The sequence below is a fragment of the Colletotrichum orchidophilum genome, assembly GCF_001831195.1.
Source record: "Colletotrichum orchidophilum strain IMI 309357 chromosome Unknown Scaffold_6.1, whole genome shotgun sequence".
Lineage (NCBI taxonomy): Eukaryota > Fungi > Ascomycota > Sordariomycetes > Glomerellales > Glomerellaceae > Colletotrichum > Colletotrichum orchidophilum.
Window position 1 is genome coordinate 37,062 of NW_019172962.1, and position 16,698 is coordinate 53,759.

Genomic DNA, 16,698 nt, shown 5'->3' on the forward strand with positions numbered 1-16,698 from the left:
TCACTTCCCTTGATAGCTCGTGGGTATGCTTTCCCACCTCGGCATCGAGCTCGTCTCTACCGTCCTGGTTGTCGGTTTTTTTTTTTTTTTTTTTTTTTTTTTTTTTTTTTTTTTTTTTTTTTCTTTTTCTTCTCTTTTTTTCTTGTTTTTTTTTTTTTCTTTTTTGTTTTGTTTTCCTTTTTCTTTCTTTTTTTTTTTCTTTTTTTTTTTTTTTTTTTTTTTTTTTTTTTTTTGCTTCAAGGGTTCCATCGGGCTCCATCGACTCCATGTTTTGTTTCGTTTCGTCAATGGATCAACACGGCAGTGATGTAGCACCTGGCCGGGGGTACAAATAAGTTTCAAGGTCTCTGGTTGCTCGAATGGAGAAACCGACCCAAAAGAACATGCAAGCTAAAAAGGAGCTGCTTAGCCCAAGGACACAGGCACGACAGGGTGCCGGTACCTTAAACCCCTTTTCTGGGAGATACGTACCGGCGGTTTGGCATCGCATCTCGTTTCTTCTGAATGACCCTGGTTAAAACGCCCTCCCGTGCCTCCCCCTTGCCTAATATAGTTATCTACCCCCGAATGATAGCATAAGGTAGGTAGGTAAGCTTCAGGCACTTCAGGTACGGTGAGCATCCCGAGTAATGTACCTTTCAGTTGGCCGAACTCTGCAGCACTGCAGAACCCGCAGACATTAAACCTGCGGCGGCGGTGGGCTAACGAAAGATTTTCGAATGAGAGAAGCTGTACTCCGTAGAAACTTCCAAGAAGGAGATGAGTACGGAGTATGCGGGTGTTGAAATCTCGCGAAACCCTTGATCCCAGACTCAGCGAGGTCGTATTTTCCGGGGGATTGCGTCTTATCAAACTGTATGATCCTTATCGTGGACTTCGAAAGTGGTCCATCACGCGTTCTTGTCCACTGCACCAAGGGTTGAAATCGCATAAGGCTCGTCATGTCCTTTTTTCAGGGGTCTTCGCCGTCTCCCTTTACAGGCCATCCGAACTTCGTCACAACTCGAGCCGGCTTGGTGCGAGTGTGGGTGCGAATCTGGATGTGTGCCCACGACCTCCTTGCAGCTGCAGCGAAAAATATTAGGTTTTCGGATTAGATCCCCCCTTCTTCTCCTTCGTCTTCTACCTCTCACCCCTTCGGTCGACCTCCCCCACTCGAGCTGTTGACGTGCGCGCGTGGAGGCCCTGCCCCCGATCATATGTAGCTACGTCAAAGGGGGAAAAGTGCGAAATTGCACACACACTTGCCAATACGGCCATCAATTCCCAGCGGAGGGACGTGGGCAGCAAACGTTATTTGTCGCGCTCTCACCGGGCTGCCGTTTCATTAGATACCAGTCCCAAGAGGGAAAATGTGCCTGGGAGACGGCCTGTTTCTCATCTCCACACTGCACTCGGTCCTGGTCCACCCCTCACTGGCGACAGCGGCGACGTCGCAATAGCTCGGTCTGCTCCGGTTGAGTTCCCCATCACAGGTGCGTTTCCTTGGCCTTTTGTTTCCCATCGTTCCTCGTCTCAGCCCTTCACGATCTTTCATCGTCTCTTCGTTCTCTCGACTCCTTGCTGGTCGCTACTTCAGACTTGTTTTGCAAGGGATCAATAGAAGTCTCATCGCCCTTTATCACAGACAATCCGCCAACAAGAGACTCACCACTTATTGCTTTTGCGCTCAAAAACTCAAACCCTCGCTCAACCTTGTCTCGACCCAGAATCCACTCCACCGGAGCTCTGCCTGTCCACCGATCTAGGCAGCTCGTCCATTCTTGACTCCCTCTTCAGGACGTTATTGCTGCTGTGCCCCTGATCTTGTGACGGATCAATTGTCTTGGGGCCGCGAATAAGGATCGTCGCCCATGTCCATCACCCAACGCAACCTCCACAACTCGAGCACTTTCACCCGGAAAAAGACGCGACATGGCCCGTATGCAATAACCATCACCGCTCTTCCTCTTTTCACGACAACGTTGTTCTTGCTCGGTCGCATTCCACATCCCCGAGTGCTCGACATTGGGGCCGTGGCAGCACTTTGAACGATTGTTCCATCCCCTTGAATTGGTTCCTCGTTCATTTCGCATAGCCAAACTCATTCGATTATTGACCCGGACGTTCATTGCCGGGATTCGTCCCATTCGCTCTCTCTGTGCATAGCTCAGAGCCATTTTATGCCCTTCATTTGTTTTGTATGCCCCTCACCAACCCCTCCATTTCGCTTCATGGGCCAACCCGGCTGACCAACAGTCTTTTGATACCCTCTTCATAACGCAACCATGGTGTCTTTTTTCGGGTTGAAGCTCGGGGCCGATAAGAAGAAGTGCGCTGCTCCTAGTCCTCCGTCGTGGGAGTGTGAACTGACTTTGTGTAGGAAAGCCGCTGAGAAGGCCGACATGAAGCCTCAACGGAAGAAGATTGACCAAAACAATCTCGGTGAAGGCCAATTCTTCGGGAAAGATCTGGAGCGGCCCGTCCTCATCAACGGATCGCGTCCCGGCACGGCCATGTCGAACAAGAGCTTCACCGCTAACTTTCGTCATCCAAATGCGCCGTACCTGAATGGCGGCTCATCTTCCCTAGTCGACCTGGGTGCACCTGGCGCCAAGGGCATTCGATCTGTTGGATCCGAGGCTAACTTGAATATGCGGTGGAACAACGTTTCTGTGGCCAGCCTGAACAACATTGCGTCTCCGCCGATCATTACCGGCGGTAATGGATCAGGAAGTAGACCGGGAACACCAAATTCAGCCCGGGCGAAGGCTTGGGTCAACCCTCTCGACGTCCACTTTGCTCGTGATGGTACGGGTTCCAGGAGCGACGGAGCTCTCAGCCCGGCGCCGAGTGCTGCACCAAGCGGCTATCACTCCGGCTATCACTCTCCGAATAGCTTATCGCCCCTTCCTACGCCGACCGTAGCCAACGCACCTCGAAGCCCACTTCGGCAGTTTGAATTCAACCTGAATCCGTCAGACTCATCAAAAGATGACAAGCCAACCCCGGCTCCGCTGTCATCCACCAAGGCCTTACCTTCGCCTCCCCAGTCCATCAACGGTTCTCTCCCACCGTTGAGAACAGATTTCAGACCCAAGACGGCAGTCACCGCCGTTCGTGAAGCTCACAGGCCGCGGCCGGCCGCACTCCCGTCTCCAACCGCGTCGACGGGACGCTCCAGCGACGAGGACCATTTCTATCCCAGGCCAATAATCCAGAACGTTGCCGCAAAGAGGGATACCCTCACTATCACCACACCTAGAAGGCAGAGCTTTTCCATGAATATCGATCATGAACCTACTGGACTCGATTTTGGTATGGCGGAACGAGGACGGAAACCAGAGTGGGAAAGCCCAATTATTCCGATAAGTCCTGTTATGCCAGTCAGTCCACCGCCGAGGAGCGCCCGGCGACCGCGTCCGCCAGAGATGAAAAACCTGCCGCAACCTCCCAGGAGCGCCGGTTTGCCACCCCCAAGACCGCAGCAGGTACCATATGAAGGGCCGCTGCGAAGTCCTGCCCGACCTCCGGACGATTGGCCCCCTGCCAGACAGCGTCAAGGTTCGGATGCGCGAGAGGGGGCAGTCTCTCAGGCCAGAGGCGGGCTAGAATCGGATGCCTTTGAGCGTGCCCAGTACGATAGCCGGGAACGGCAAGGTCCAGAGGTCAGAGAGAGGAAAGATTCCGATAGTCGATCTCGCGACGATTTTTCTTCTCCGCTACAGGGATATCTCGGACCCCCGCCTCCCTCGAGACGGGTCGCACCAGGCGAGGGCGAGCGGAGCTACGGTATAACACCTTCGAACCGGCGACAGCCTCCGCCGCCGCCTGTCGAACTTCAGCGCAAGGCGTCAAACCCACAGCAATATCAGCCGCCCAGCTGGGACGATCGGGATGTTCACCACGGGAACTTCGCAATGATCTCACCTCGCATGCAGTCACCGCAGCCGCCCACGCCGAACAGCTTGTTTCCCGAGGCCTCGAACGATGCGAACTGGCCGTTACCGAGCCCGTTGGCAAGCCCAACATTTGGGAGTCAAAGGCCGCACACGCCAAAAGAAAAGTCCGAGGTTCAACAGATGAGCCCTCCGCCAGGGATTGCCCCGCCACGTGAGCGAGGTGACGCGAGACGGCCAGACTTTGGGCTGAGAGCCCCGACTGGTATTGCGGATGAGTTTCGGATAGGATTCATCTAGATAGGCAGCAAGAGACGGAGCTTTGTACCAGAGTTGGCAAAGTATGCATTTCATCAGGCCGGTGCAGTATATACGGCATACCTTGAGACAGTAGCAGAAGACGTCTCGGAAAACTTGAGTTGGGGGGGGCGCATGAAGGGCGAAAACATTCTTTGAACATTTGCTTCGAATCATTTGACGTTGGTTGGGAGAACAGAATGGCGAATAGGGCGAGGTATGAGGTTGGAGTTTGCTTCCTGAAGTAGTCATTAAATGATAATGGAACCATCCCAATTCAGGCCAGCTTGGTCGTGACTTCCACAAGGTCTTGCATATTCTTCAGCGAAACGCAAGGCAAGCACCGGCCGGCAGGTTACGGCAACCTGACCCCGGCCCCAGAGCCCGATGGCTCTTTCCTTCACAACCACGGCTCGCCGGGTGTTGAGGTAAGTTGTGAAACGATGAGATGGCAAGCTGCAAGGGAAATCTCCCATATTGACACTAGAAAGGCACTTTTACCTTCAGACTCCACACAATCCCGGGACCGCGTGGAGGTCGCGATCCGCTCCTTCATCAACTGGTTTTTAAGGTTTAAAATCATCAGCGGCGGACATAGCTCAGTTGGGAGAGCGTCAGACTGAAGTCAACTTCAATCACTTAATCTGAAGGTCGTGTGTTCAATCCACACTGGCCGCATAAATCTTTAGTTTTTTTTTTTTTTTTTAGTCATGGTCGGTCTTCGAAGCTTCTTTTCACAGACAGAGACTCAATTTGAATTCTGTGAGTAGTAAAAATAAGCCATTTTTGGCACTATCTCTCCCGTTTGCAATGATCGTGCAGTGCCATTTTAGATTTTGTTCCGGTCTGCCGCCTTCCGAAGGCTGGGCGGCTCGGCAGGCAAGGGTTTCCAAAACACGTCCCGCTGCACGTAAACACTGCACGTTGACGGTGCAAGCTGAATGAGCCTCCGGCCGGCCGACAGGGCGGGTCCCGGATGCGCCCTCTTTTCCCAGGGAAATAGCCATGAATTGAAGCTTATAGACGCCTCACGCATGGGTTCGACAAAACTGGTCTCGTGAGGTGCCGTGGCCCTGGATTGGTTCGACTGTTTCCATTCTTTCCTAATTCAAGGTTTTGATCACACCCAACTGGGTACATGGAAGTAAGGCATGTCCAACCACAAGGGACGGAAAACGTCCATGTCACGTCTGAGGTTTCCGGACGAGGGGCATGCCATCTGAACTTCCGATGTAGAAGAGTGCTTGCCGTGCTGTTGGCCAAGATCGGATGTCTGAAGCCCAGCCGTTTGGTCGGTGAGAATTGGCGCTGGCACTGCTGGTGGCTGGTGACTCTGTGGCTATCCGACGGGACGGCACTCGAGGGCGGGACGAAGTGAGTATAATGACCAGGACAGTCTTCGAGCCGAGTGCGTCTTTTCTCTTTCGTCCTCAATCACTGCATGATCCACACTGGTTTTCTCTTTCTTGTTTGCAACCTTCATTTCAGTGCTGTGCACTTACTTTTGGAATATTTTCAGCTCTATCCCTTTTCCATCGATACCCTTGATTCAGACTGTGATCTTCCTTCTTGCCCACCTAAAAACATCAGCACATACCTCAAAATTTGTTACACGAACATCACTCCCCTTGTTGTCAGTCTTCTCACAGGCATTGCCTTGACAGGTAAGTCACTCGCCCGGTCTTCAGCATACTTCCTTTTCTCAAGAGAGGGTCGCAAGCCTGACTTGGATTCTGTACAGCACCGAGTCCTCAATTAGGCGGAGGCGGTGGTGGCTTCGGTGGAGGCCGGGGTGGTGGCGGCCGAGTAGATTTCGGCGGTGCCAGTGATACTGGAGGCTTCGGAGGTGCTGGCTGTGGAGGAGGCGGCGGTGGCGGCGGCAACGGCGGGCTGAACGCCGACCAGAATGAAGGCTACAACAACGGCGGCAACAGTAATGCCGGCAATGCAAACGCTGGCCAGAATAACAGCAACAATAACAACCAAGACAATGCCAACCGGGATAACGCAAACGATACTGCCAACCCCAATGCTGATACGAACGCGGCGGCCGATTTTGTCGGCCTGGCTTGCGCGGATGGAAGGGGTGCTGGTGCCCGCCTAGCCGACGGCCAGTGCGATGTCAATGGCGACGTCAAGTTTGTCGAAGGCCAGTGTGGCCAGTAGATACCTGGAAGCAGGTGGTGTTGTGTATATCCAGATGGTTGAAATAGCTTGATGGAGGAGGTTTTACATCGTACCATGGCTCTCACAGAGGCATCTTTGGGAGGTTATGCAGTTTGGATATACCGGTGTCAGACCACGCTTCACATGCCTGAACGCTGTTCCAGTGGGCAGGAGGTGCCGGCCTATCACGTTCGGGATGGGGAGTCGTTTGAGCTAGCGAGTTGAACATTGCAAAGGACGGTCAGTCGAAAGTGATGCCTCTTTGGGAAGCTTGCCAGATACGAAGGTGCCTGCCTTCTTTGAGCCAAAAGCATTTCACTTGTAACTCTGACTGACCAATCTCGTCTGAGCTGCAGTTGCGGATGCTTTCGGCACACCTGGTTCGAATACTCCTTGAAACTGATGAATCGAAAAGAGTGGAATTAGAAAAGTTGCGTCCCAGCCGTCTAAATAAGTCTTCCTATATCGTACAGCCTGAAAGGCGGTTCTAGCTCAGATAAATCTTGATCGCTTCGTAACAGCTAATATACAGTCCACCGCCAACAGCCGACGCCAGAATCGTCACCGTGGCACCTCTAAACAGACCACGAACACCCTCTTTCAAGATAATGCCCTTCGCCACCGCAATCGGACCAATCTTTGCACGGGGAGAAATACTCGATGCCTGCAGAGACCTGTCATTGCCAACCACGTCTCCGCCAGCCGCCAGCCTCATCCTCGTCTTGACCACGTCAATGGGCACAAACAGACTCGACGACGCGCTCCCAGCAACAGCGGCGCAGAGTCCGCTCGCGAGTACCTGATGCGAAGTACCCCTCTCCTGGCCCTTGAAATCCCTTCCGATGAAACGTTCCTTGAGGGTCTCGTAGAGACAAAACGTCAACGTGGTATTGGGCAGGTCGCTCGCCACGAGAGCCGTATACCCAGCCCACAGCTTCTTCGGCTGCTTCGCGAAGCGCCTCAACGTGCTGATGGTCGGAGACGCACCACCAACGCCTCCCAACGAGCGCACATCTCTCGTACACACCTGCGCATTCTGCTTCAGGACCTCGGCAGGGTTGGTGATGGCGCAACTGACGAGACTAGCCGCCGCACCGCTAGCCCCATAAAGGACGGGCAGAGGAACGCCAGAAAGGCGCCCCTCAGACTTTGCGCGCAGGGCATAGCTCTTCAGCCCCTCGTAAATGGTGAAGAAGGCGGCCGATGACGGTACGCTGGTGATGATCGTGGGGCCGAAGCCCTGGTACAGCCCGAGGAATAGGGTCCGGTTTACGGCGCCGTTGACGGTCCTGTACTGCGTCGTGTACATTGGCGACTGCATCCGCGTGACGAGCGTGTCCATGGGATGGACTAGAAAGTCCACGCTCAACGCGGCGCATGCTGCGGCCTGTCCGTTCGTAAGTCAGTCTGCGACGGAGCTCAAAGTGCAATGGGCTTACCGAGACCACCGATTCAATTCCAGCCCCAGTCGACATTCTCACCACCAACGCCCACTTGTGAAGCAGAGCATCCTTGACTTCGAAACAGTTATCATTTCGGGTCGTTCCCTCGATAAGCGGGTTCCTCAGAATAAGGTGCTAGCGCGTGTCAATGAAAACTCGACGTTTTTAGGTGCCTCAGTGCCTCAGTGCCTCAGTACCCCAGTTCCCGATAAATCCGCCGCCCGCTCTAGACCCCCGGGCTGTCCCGGCAAAACCAGGCACCGATTCAGGCCATTGGCGATCACTGAGACGGAGAATAAGAGAAAACTATACGAATCTGTCTTTTGATCCTTTTGTCTTTGGAGTTTGGTATCCTGTCAAAACACCTTCCGGTTTGCTCAACTTTTCACAGAAATAGCGTCTCTACTCAATGCTCATCTGAGAGCTGTAGTCCGTTCGGGAATCTAGAGCTTAAGTCATTCTGTTGCGTTGAAATGCCTATAATGAATGGTGAGTTTTGTCCCTTCGACGTTCCAAACGAAATACGATGTCTCCCTTCTATTTATTCAAAATTCTGAGTTCTATTCAACAATCAAGTCCCTGGTGCAATGTGGATCTTGCGCCCTACACCCAGTCGTCTTTGCTACAACGCCCAGTCGAGCGGCTATGCCAGCTTTGACGCATGTGTGAAGCATCCAAGATCTTTGTTCACTTCACAGAGAAGTGATTCACTGACAACGGCATTATGACAAACCATTTCTTCGGCGTATAAAGGTGCCACTCTGCTGCACTCACCAAGACATCTTCAAGGTAATTACAGGTCGTCAATCGGACTGACAAGCGGGATAACAACTTACAACTATCGTCAACTTTACCCACCCACTCATCACTGCACTCGTCTAACAGGGGAAGAACCATGTGCGGAACCAAGCAGTTCGTCGACCAGTGCAGGACCTGCTACGGCGTCATCTCCATAGAGGAGAGACCGACCAAATGCGACAAGAGGACGTGGGTGTACCCCCACTTCTTTGAGCGCAGAGTCCCCTACTGCCCAGATGAAGGAAAAGTCTACGTCTGCGTGCGGAAAAACATAAACCAATGCCAATATTGCTACTGGAAATCTCTCGAGATCACACGGGGACTGGACATGCCCTGCCACGAACAGCGCCCAGAGCGCAGCGGCGAGCCGCCCAGCAGCAGCAGCCTGGGTTCTCGCTCACTGACACATGGCTTAGGCCGGCCCCGGTCGATGAGCGCCTACCAGAGCGTCCACAGCATAGAGGCCGAGAAAGAGTCGCAGGGAATAGCCGGGTCCGTGAAGAACTTCCTTGGTAAGTGTCTTTCAAAGATTTTTAAAGGAGCCCGCCGAACCTCGGGCTCTTGGCCGAATCTCGACGAGTGGGAGGACGTTTGTGGTGAAGAGGACAGTAAGAAAGAGACCAACAACAACAGCAACAAGGCTGCGTCAGTACCAACAACGACGAGTTTTGAAGCGCGCCAGGCATTCAAGTGATTAGATGCTTCTTATCTCGTCTTTGTTACAAAATAGGAATTATCTGAGGATGCCCAATTGGAATACCACCTCGTGGATAATGTTGTTCAAGCGTAGGTCTGGTGCTCGTTGACTCTACTGAGTATTTCGTACTGCCTCTCAACTCTGAAAATATGAACTAAACTTCGCATGAGAATGATGATGCATGAAAACTTGTCTAGGCGAAACCTCCCAAAGTTGGATTCTGCTTCGAGTTCCATTTTCTGCTGAATATGCCTCGCAAAGACTCGGTGTGAATGAGGCATGCTCAGACTCAGGGATCACAATGTTGAGATTGCCCAATGTGGTTCTCCTAATATTCGTTTATAGTTGTATTTTCCGATGGAACCCTGCCAACCTGGCCAAAGGGTCATCTGTATCGGTCCCGAGTCGGCACCAGCCAGACTTATGGAGTCAATCAACAGATCCAGTGGCACGGAATGGGTGTCGAGTTCATCCCATGAAGAAGCAAAGACGCCAAATCAATAATATGACGGGCCCGGGTAGTTGCAGAGACACCTTAACTTGGGACTAGAACCCGAATGGGAGATGCGAATAGGGGAGATGTCACCGAATTCGCATCGACTTGAACCCATTGTCCAAAGCACTATAAGCTCATGGCTCAAGCGCAGCTACAACTGCAGACAGGGCTCATCACCAAGTATGCAGTCGCCTCGGACGCTCGCTGCCCGGCCAAGCAGACGGCAAAGCCCGATGAGCGCCTCGAGACGCAGTTCTCGAGGGGGGCGCGGCCGCTGTTTCTTCATCCGCGTCAAGCATACTTCTATCGCAAAATTCCATTAGAAGCACACATGGTGTTGAAGACATCATTCTCATGAACGGGCCCGACGACATATGCAGCAAGGCAGGGACAGGCAACCGTGCCGCACGGGATCATACCAGCCAAGACACCAGGGGTCTCTGAATCCCCAAAACCAAAAGGAGTGGGAAGCGGGGGGCATGCCCTTCAAGAACCTGCGGGGAAGCCTGGATTGAGAAGTGCCTAGAGAAGAGGTCAAGGGATCAAGGCATAAAATGAAGAAAAAAGAAAACTTAGGAGAACTGATGAACATCGCTACTTACCGGAACCGTATACGACCATTTCACACCCTCAATACCAGGATAGAGAGAGAAAAAGAGTCCAAGAAGGTTCCGCCGGGCATATTAACGGCGCTGAGGCCAGCGCCCAATCGAGACGTCTCATTCTCCACAAGATCGCCCCGCAACAGCCCCTCCGTCTGACGATGCAACGTAAATGGTCCACGGCGGCGACCTTCAATGACGCACGTGGAGGGAGCACTCGCTCAATTGAAATCAAGAACCTCTCATATACTCTCACTCTCACTCACTCACTCACAACCAAGTCACGTAACCATCACCACCTCATCAATCTTTTTTTAGCTTAAACGCTTCGCAAACACTAGAACCAACCCTTCAACGTCGCAGCCCGCAAATCTACCTCGCGGGCCAAGCCCCTTCTCACCACTCACACAGTCAAAGTCACAGTACACACAATGTCGACCCCACGCCTCCCCGGCACGACGGTAATCGTCACCGGCTCCGGCGGCGGCCTAGGCAAAGCCATCGCCGAAGCCTACCTCGTTGCCGGCGCCAACGTCGTAATCTCCGACATCAATGAGGACCGCGTCGCCGCCGTCACCTCGGAATACCGCGACACCTACGCCGGCAAGCTCCACGGCATCGTCGTCGACGTCACCTCGGAGACCTCTGTCGAAAGCCTCATCAAGGGCACCGTAGAACGCTTCGGCCGCCTCGACGTCGTCGTCAACAACGCCGGCGTCATGGACAAATTCGACCCCGTCGGCGACTGCACAAAGGAGACCTGGGACCGCGTCCTCGCCATCAACCTCACGGGGCCCTTCCTCACAACAAAGTACGCCGTCAACCAGTTCCTCGCCCAAGGCGGCGGCAGCGGCAGCGGCGGGCCCGCCGGCCTCATCGTCAACATCGGCTCCAACGCGAGCTACCGCGGCCTCGCCTCGGGCGTCGCCTACACGGCCTCCAAGCACGGCGTCATGGCCGTCACCAAGAATACGGCCGGCTTCTATGGCGACAAGGGCATCTACTCGGTCGCGCTGCTGCTCGGCGGCATGGACACCACCAACATCATGGACGCCTTCGCCGAGGGCGTCAACCAGACCGGCATGGCCAAGGTCACGGCCGGCATGCCTGAGTACAAGCGCGGCGAGACGGGGCTGGACCCGGCTGCCGTTGCAAAGTACTGCGTATTTTTGACGGACAAGGACATTGCTTCGTCGGCGAACGGGAGCTGTGTCGTTCTCAACCGAAACTGGCCATACGCCTAAGCTTGGTTTTGCTTATGAAGGCTGAGTGAGGTTGAAGGAGAGCACGGATGATAAGTTTCATAGAATTGGTGCTCAAACCTAGAGGATTGATTGGATGATACAGGAGCCGGAAGTAACCTAGAAATAGGAAAGATACCTACCTACCTGAGGAAGGTTATTTATGATTGTCAATTTACAGAGTTTTTGTCGGTGACGAATTAGCAGGCCATGGCGACACTTCGGCTGCAACCCAAGCACTAAAGGCAAACTCAAAGTCAATTAAGGCTGAACAACCAAACTGTCTGTCATCAGAACCACAAGTCTAAAAAAGAGCAGAGACGAAGTGTCAGAATATGCAAAATAGAAGATGCGGCCAGTGTGGATTGAACACACGACCTTCAGATTAAGTGATTGAAGTTGACTTCAGTCTGACGCTCTCCCAACTGAGCTATGTCCGCCACGATCTTCGAACAAAGTGGGCAAATTTGGGCCCTACGTACGGTTAGACAGCGGGGCCCCCACCCCCCTAGGGCACTTCATCCGTGTCATATTCATCATGAAAGGAAGGCAACGTGAGGATACCAAACCAACATAAGAATAATGTCCACAAATATAATTCTTTCTGGGTCACTTTCCCTTGACGACCTCTGACGGTGGTAGATGAGCTGGTGACGACGCCCTATATACATAAATACATACCTACCTTCCCAATCCCAGTTATCCCGTGAGGAATGATCCGCGCTCTCTTGTTGGAGCGACTTGTTGGAGCGAATGCTTTATTGTTCTTCTCCGACACATTCGGCTGCGTATGTTTCAATTGATGTTCTTTTTCTCTAATTAAAGAGCCTCCGGCGCCATGTATTAGTTCTGGTCTCTACTCCATCTCGGCTGCTTCCTATCTGTGAGCGTCTTACTCATCAGCACTCGTGATCTTCGTCGCATAGGTTTTACAATCCTTCGTTTCCCTTCATCCAAGATATGCCAAGCTTTAATAATGAACACCACGCTAAATGCTAGATCTCCCTCCTCTCTCTCTCTCTCTCTCTCTCTCTCTTTTCGTGCGAACTGTATGCTCTCCAAACTCCCAAGCCCTCACCCATCCCCACGCATAAGCCCAACCCTCCTATCCCGCTCATCCCTAAGATGCTTATCCTCCCCCTCCAACAGCATCTTCTCCTCCACAAACGCAGCATCACCTGTCCGAAACTTCTCCCTCATAATACCATCCTCCGCTGATATATCGGATCCGGACCCCAGAGCCTGCCGCTGTGGTGAGGAAGAAGAATTCCGCGCCGGCGAGACTGTCACCTCCGGCGGCCATAATATACGCCGCGCCTCAGCCTCGCTCAACATCTCCTCCTCCGACGACGAATTATCATCAAACGCAGAAGCGCCGCCCCCGGCAGGCGAAGAGGGGACCGCCAAGAACACATTCGCGACAGTCTCATCTGCGCCCTGCCCCTGGTCCAGCTGATTTCCCACTCGTGTTCCACCGTCTCCGGCTAGCCGCTCACGTCCCCACTCATCGACAGAGACGACATCCTCTACACCGTGGGCAGCCTTCGCCTCCGCCTTCATCACGTCCGCCTCCTCCCTCGGCACCTTATCCTCCCCGCCCGCGACAACGTCCATAGAAGTCAACTTCATCAACGTCCTCAGCCTCTGGTCCCCGACGAACCTCCTCATAAGCACCACCTCGTTCTTCCGAAACGTCTCATAAAACCTCTGATTCACCATCGCCGCGGCACGCAAGTCGTCCAGGCTGTCCACGCACTTTTCCAAGATCAACAGCCGAAGCGCGTCCGACCACTCCAGAATATTGCTCTGCCCTTGTTCTGCGTCCAGTTCCGGCTTCTTACCAGAGGAGAAATTCCTCAACCCCCTGTGCAACACGGCCTGCGGCTGCGTAGACCGATGCCTCGACAGCCCCCACCCGTGAGCCCGCCCGCTGACATCATGCAACGTCAACCCGGACACGCTATTATAGATATCATTAATTGCCGCGCGGAACGGCGGCGCAGGGTCGCACACCCCGCCCTTATGGATCGCCAGCGGCGAGCTCGCCATAGTCCGGAGCAGATTGACGAGCTGCGCCAGGCTCCTACGAGGTGGTGAGTGCTGCTGCTGCTGCTGCTGGTCGCCGCCGGCCAGGTGCCCGAGCACTGAGGGGTTCATGATGGTGGGCAGCAGCTGGAGTTCGCCGTAGATTAGCATGAGCCAGCCGAGATTCGTCGCGTCGCAGCCGTGACTTCCTTTGGGGCACCTGGGAGTGCTGGTGAACATCAAGGCGGGGACGGTGGCCGTAGATGACGCTTCGGCTGGGAGTTTTGAGCTCACCGGCGAGCGGTTCCTGACCTGCAAAGGACCCTTGAGCGGAACCGCGGGAACCGTGGCGCGATCTTGCTCGACGGCACTGGAAGGTGGACGCAGGTACTCCCGTATAACATTCACGCAGCACTCATGGACCTGCGCCATCTTCGCCCCCCTCACACCCCAAATCTTATCCTTGATCCTCTGCGGCCACGACATGGCCCTTAGCTCCTCCTCATCAACAAGGTTCAGGATAGCCGTCTTGGACATGCGTGTAAACAGCTGCCGGAACCCAAAAGCGTAGCTGATGAGCAGCCAGCCGTCGGGCATGGCTTCGCTCCCCTTATGAATCCACTGCGGCAGCCACCTGTGCTCGACGAACAGCTCGAGCGGCGACGTGCATCGATATCTCAGACACACTTCAGCGATGGCGACGAATTGCTCGAAGGTCACGTCCCTCGGGATCTTATCATTATGCATGTGTGCCGCACGCAGAAGAATCGTCAGCGCCTGCTCTCGATCACGTTCCAACTGCGGCATGCGGTAGAGCTTCGCCTCGGTGCCATCGTCGCAGATGTACGAAGTCGGGGGAGGCGCCAACTGGTCAGCCACATCTTCGTTGTCGTGGATTTCTATGTGCGCATGCTCGGTGAACATTCTCTCAAATATGGGCGAGGTTTCCGCGAGTAAAAAGGAAGAGACGCGAAACCTGAGCACGGGCAGTGCCTCGGCTCCGATATTCGCAAACTCGAGAACGGCATCCCCGCGAGGCGAAACATTGAGCTCCTTCACAGGCCTCTCGTCCGTGACCCCGGATTCTCCCAGCTGGAGGGTGCGCGTGATCTCGACGAGATCTTGCTTGGCTCGATCGTGGTTCCTGAACCGTATGTCATAAAGTGGGAAAAAGTCCGGGTTTGGTGAGAACGTCTTGACGATGCTGGTCCTTCTCATCTGCTGAATTGCGGCGGCACGGAATGCTTTATCTTGGAAAAGGGATTTCACCATATTTGGCGTGGCATCGGGTTCGTAGTTTCCGTACGTCTCTGATAGCGATAGTTCAAGCGCCTCCACCAGCGACTCAATGCACCTCTTCCACTCGCGGACGGCAGACAGGCAGACCTCCCGGGTCGGCCCGCGATGTTGCCCAAGGCTCTGGCTGGTCGTCATTTCCGAAAGGCTCCTCCCGCTGAAGGAAGATCGAGTATTGGCCGATGCAGGGCTCTGTGGCACCTCTAGTGACGATTCTCGTGACGGCCCCCGGCCTTCCACCCACGTTCCGGTCGCCTGCCCGGGCCCCTGCCCGGACGAGGTGGGTGCGGTTGTGGGACTACGCAACAAGGTCCGACATAGGGCTGCATGGTCCTTGACTTTGGCATATTCTTTATAGGCAGCGTCCGCGTCCTTGCTCGAGAGCGTCGAGCCGACTCGTTGCGTCAATTGTTGGATCTGGCGGAGGTTGACGTCCGATTCATCCGCGGCGCCGGCGGAGCTGGACCCACGGGAGGAGACCCCCTCGATCGGCTCTCCACCAAACTCAAAATCGCCGCCATGCCTCTGTTCTCGCAGTGTAAGCGGCGTCCGACAGCTCGAGCGTCTCATCGCCATCGTAACGTCAAGGGCAGTGAATGGGTAGTGGCTTGAGGAGAGAAGTGCAGATGGCAAAGATTTAGTGTGTGGGACTTCTAGGAGTGGAGTTTCTCTCACCGTAGGAGGCCTGTCGTCCTTTGCCGAGCTGATGCTTGATATCTTGCGCAGCGCGTTGCTCAACCGCCTAATCTTGGGAGACGTCGAGGCGACATCGCTCCGGCTGCGTTGGCGTCCCATCACACCGGCTGCGACCCAGATGCGATGCAGGGGACAGCGTCCAGACCAAGGAGCCGAGCGCAGGGACCAATCATTGCCGATATCCACCGATCCGAGGGATGAAAAGGCGGACGACAAACCAAGGTTATCAATGTAAAATGATCGCTAATAACGCTACCTCCGCGTCCTAAAGTAGGGACAAAACGGGACGGACTCTTTTCCGGTATTCGTAAGTATCGGCATGGGTAACGGCAGCGAAACGGTCAGTTTTTTTCAGATTGCGTTTCACGGGTACAGACGAATTGCTTCTGCCTGGGCTAGCTGCATCCTGGGGGGAGTGAGGGGCAAAATACGAGACAATTGGGGGCCAGGCCATGTAAGGAACTGCCTTTTGCCAAGCAGGGACCGCGGTGGTAACCGTGGTATTGTCATTTTGGAGCACCGGCCACTTGAAATAAGGCTGATGGCGGGGTTCAATCACCATGCCGATGACGTAATCTTGCGTCCCTTCCGAGACCCTTACCCTAGGTTGCACAGTAGATGACGATGGCTTCACAATGGCGTCTGGAAATGGCTGCAGAAAGCCAGATTCGGTTTATTACTCGGTATCCTCCCAAAGACTGTGGCTCGCGTTTTCAAGCCAAGGACTTGATCCTCCAGGGACATCTCTCTCACAAACGTAATACTTGCTTTTTAAATCATGGTCTTTTTTTTTTTTCGCTTCCTGTCTATCTGCTTACACTGACACTTATCATTGATGTCTTTTTTCCACTCCTTGAATGCGGTCATGCTGGCTTCTCCTGTCTTCCTCTCTTCAGTGACAGATGCCCAATCATTCCCCGCCGGGTATTTCATGACAATCGAAGCCGTCCTAAATACAGCCCTTGTAACGTTATCATCCACTCAACGTCTTGCTTCCTCTCCATGTACCTTACCCCCCATGGTATGACGTTGTTGACAAAAGGAAACTTGATGACGAATGCCCA

At 54.0% G+C, this 16,698-nt stretch overlaps 6 protein-coding genes across 6 annotated transcripts; 4 read left to right on the forward strand and 2 right to left on the reverse strand.

Moving 5' to 3' along the window:
* Positions 1–2,267: 2,267 nt before the first annotated feature.
* On the forward strand, positions 2,268–4,178 carry CORC01_01127 (uncharacterized protein; the record flags this gene model as incomplete). The annotated part of the gene is made up of 1 exon (XM_022612783.1): positions 2,268–4,178. The coding sequence occupies one exon, from the start codon at positions 2,268–2,270 to the stop codon at positions 4,176–4,178; it is 1,911 nt and encodes a 636-aa protein (XP_022480544.1).
* Positions 4,179–6,828: 2,650 nt separating this feature from the next.
* On the reverse strand, positions 6,829–7,816 carry CORC01_01128 (uncharacterized protein; the record flags this gene model as incomplete). Its single annotated transcript, XM_022612784.1, has 2 exons — positions 6,829–7,728; positions 7,781–7,816. The coding sequence occupies 2 exons, from the start codon at positions 7,814–7,816 to the stop codon at positions 6,829–6,831; spliced, it is 936 nt and encodes a 311-aa protein (XP_022480545.1).
* Positions 7,817–8,678: 862 nt separating this feature from the next.
* On the forward strand, positions 8,679–9,275 carry CORC01_01129 (uncharacterized protein; the record flags this gene model as incomplete). The annotated part of the gene is made up of 1 exon (XM_022612785.1): positions 8,679–9,275. One exon carries the CDS (start codon positions 8,679–8,681, stop codon positions 9,273–9,275), a length of 597 nt encoding a protein of 198 aa, XP_022480546.1.
* Positions 9,276–9,910: 635 nt separating this feature from the next.
* CORC01_01130 (uncharacterized protein) lies at positions 9,911–10,132 on the forward strand (the record flags this gene model as incomplete). Its single annotated transcript, XM_022612786.1, has 1 exon — positions 9,911–10,132. The coding sequence occupies one exon, from the start codon at positions 9,911–9,913 to the stop codon at positions 10,130–10,132; it is 222 nt and encodes a 73-aa protein (XP_022480547.1).
* A 675-nt stretch (positions 10,133–10,807) lies between these two features.
* On the forward strand, positions 10,808–11,620 carry CORC01_01131 (short chain dehydrogenase; the record flags this gene model as incomplete). The annotated part of the gene is made up of 1 exon (XM_022612787.1): positions 10,808–11,620. One exon carries the CDS (start codon positions 10,808–10,810, stop codon positions 11,618–11,620), a length of 813 nt encoding a protein of 270 aa, XP_022480548.1.
* Positions 11,621–12,691: 1,071 nt separating this feature from the next.
* Positions 12,692–15,733, reverse strand: CORC01_01132 (uncharacterized protein; the record flags this gene model as incomplete). The annotated part of the gene is made up of 1 exon (XM_022612788.1): positions 12,692–15,733. One exon carries the CDS (start codon positions 15,731–15,733, stop codon positions 12,692–12,694), a length of 3,042 nt encoding a protein of 1,013 aa, XP_022480549.1.
* Positions 15,734–16,698: the final 965 nt, after the last annotated feature.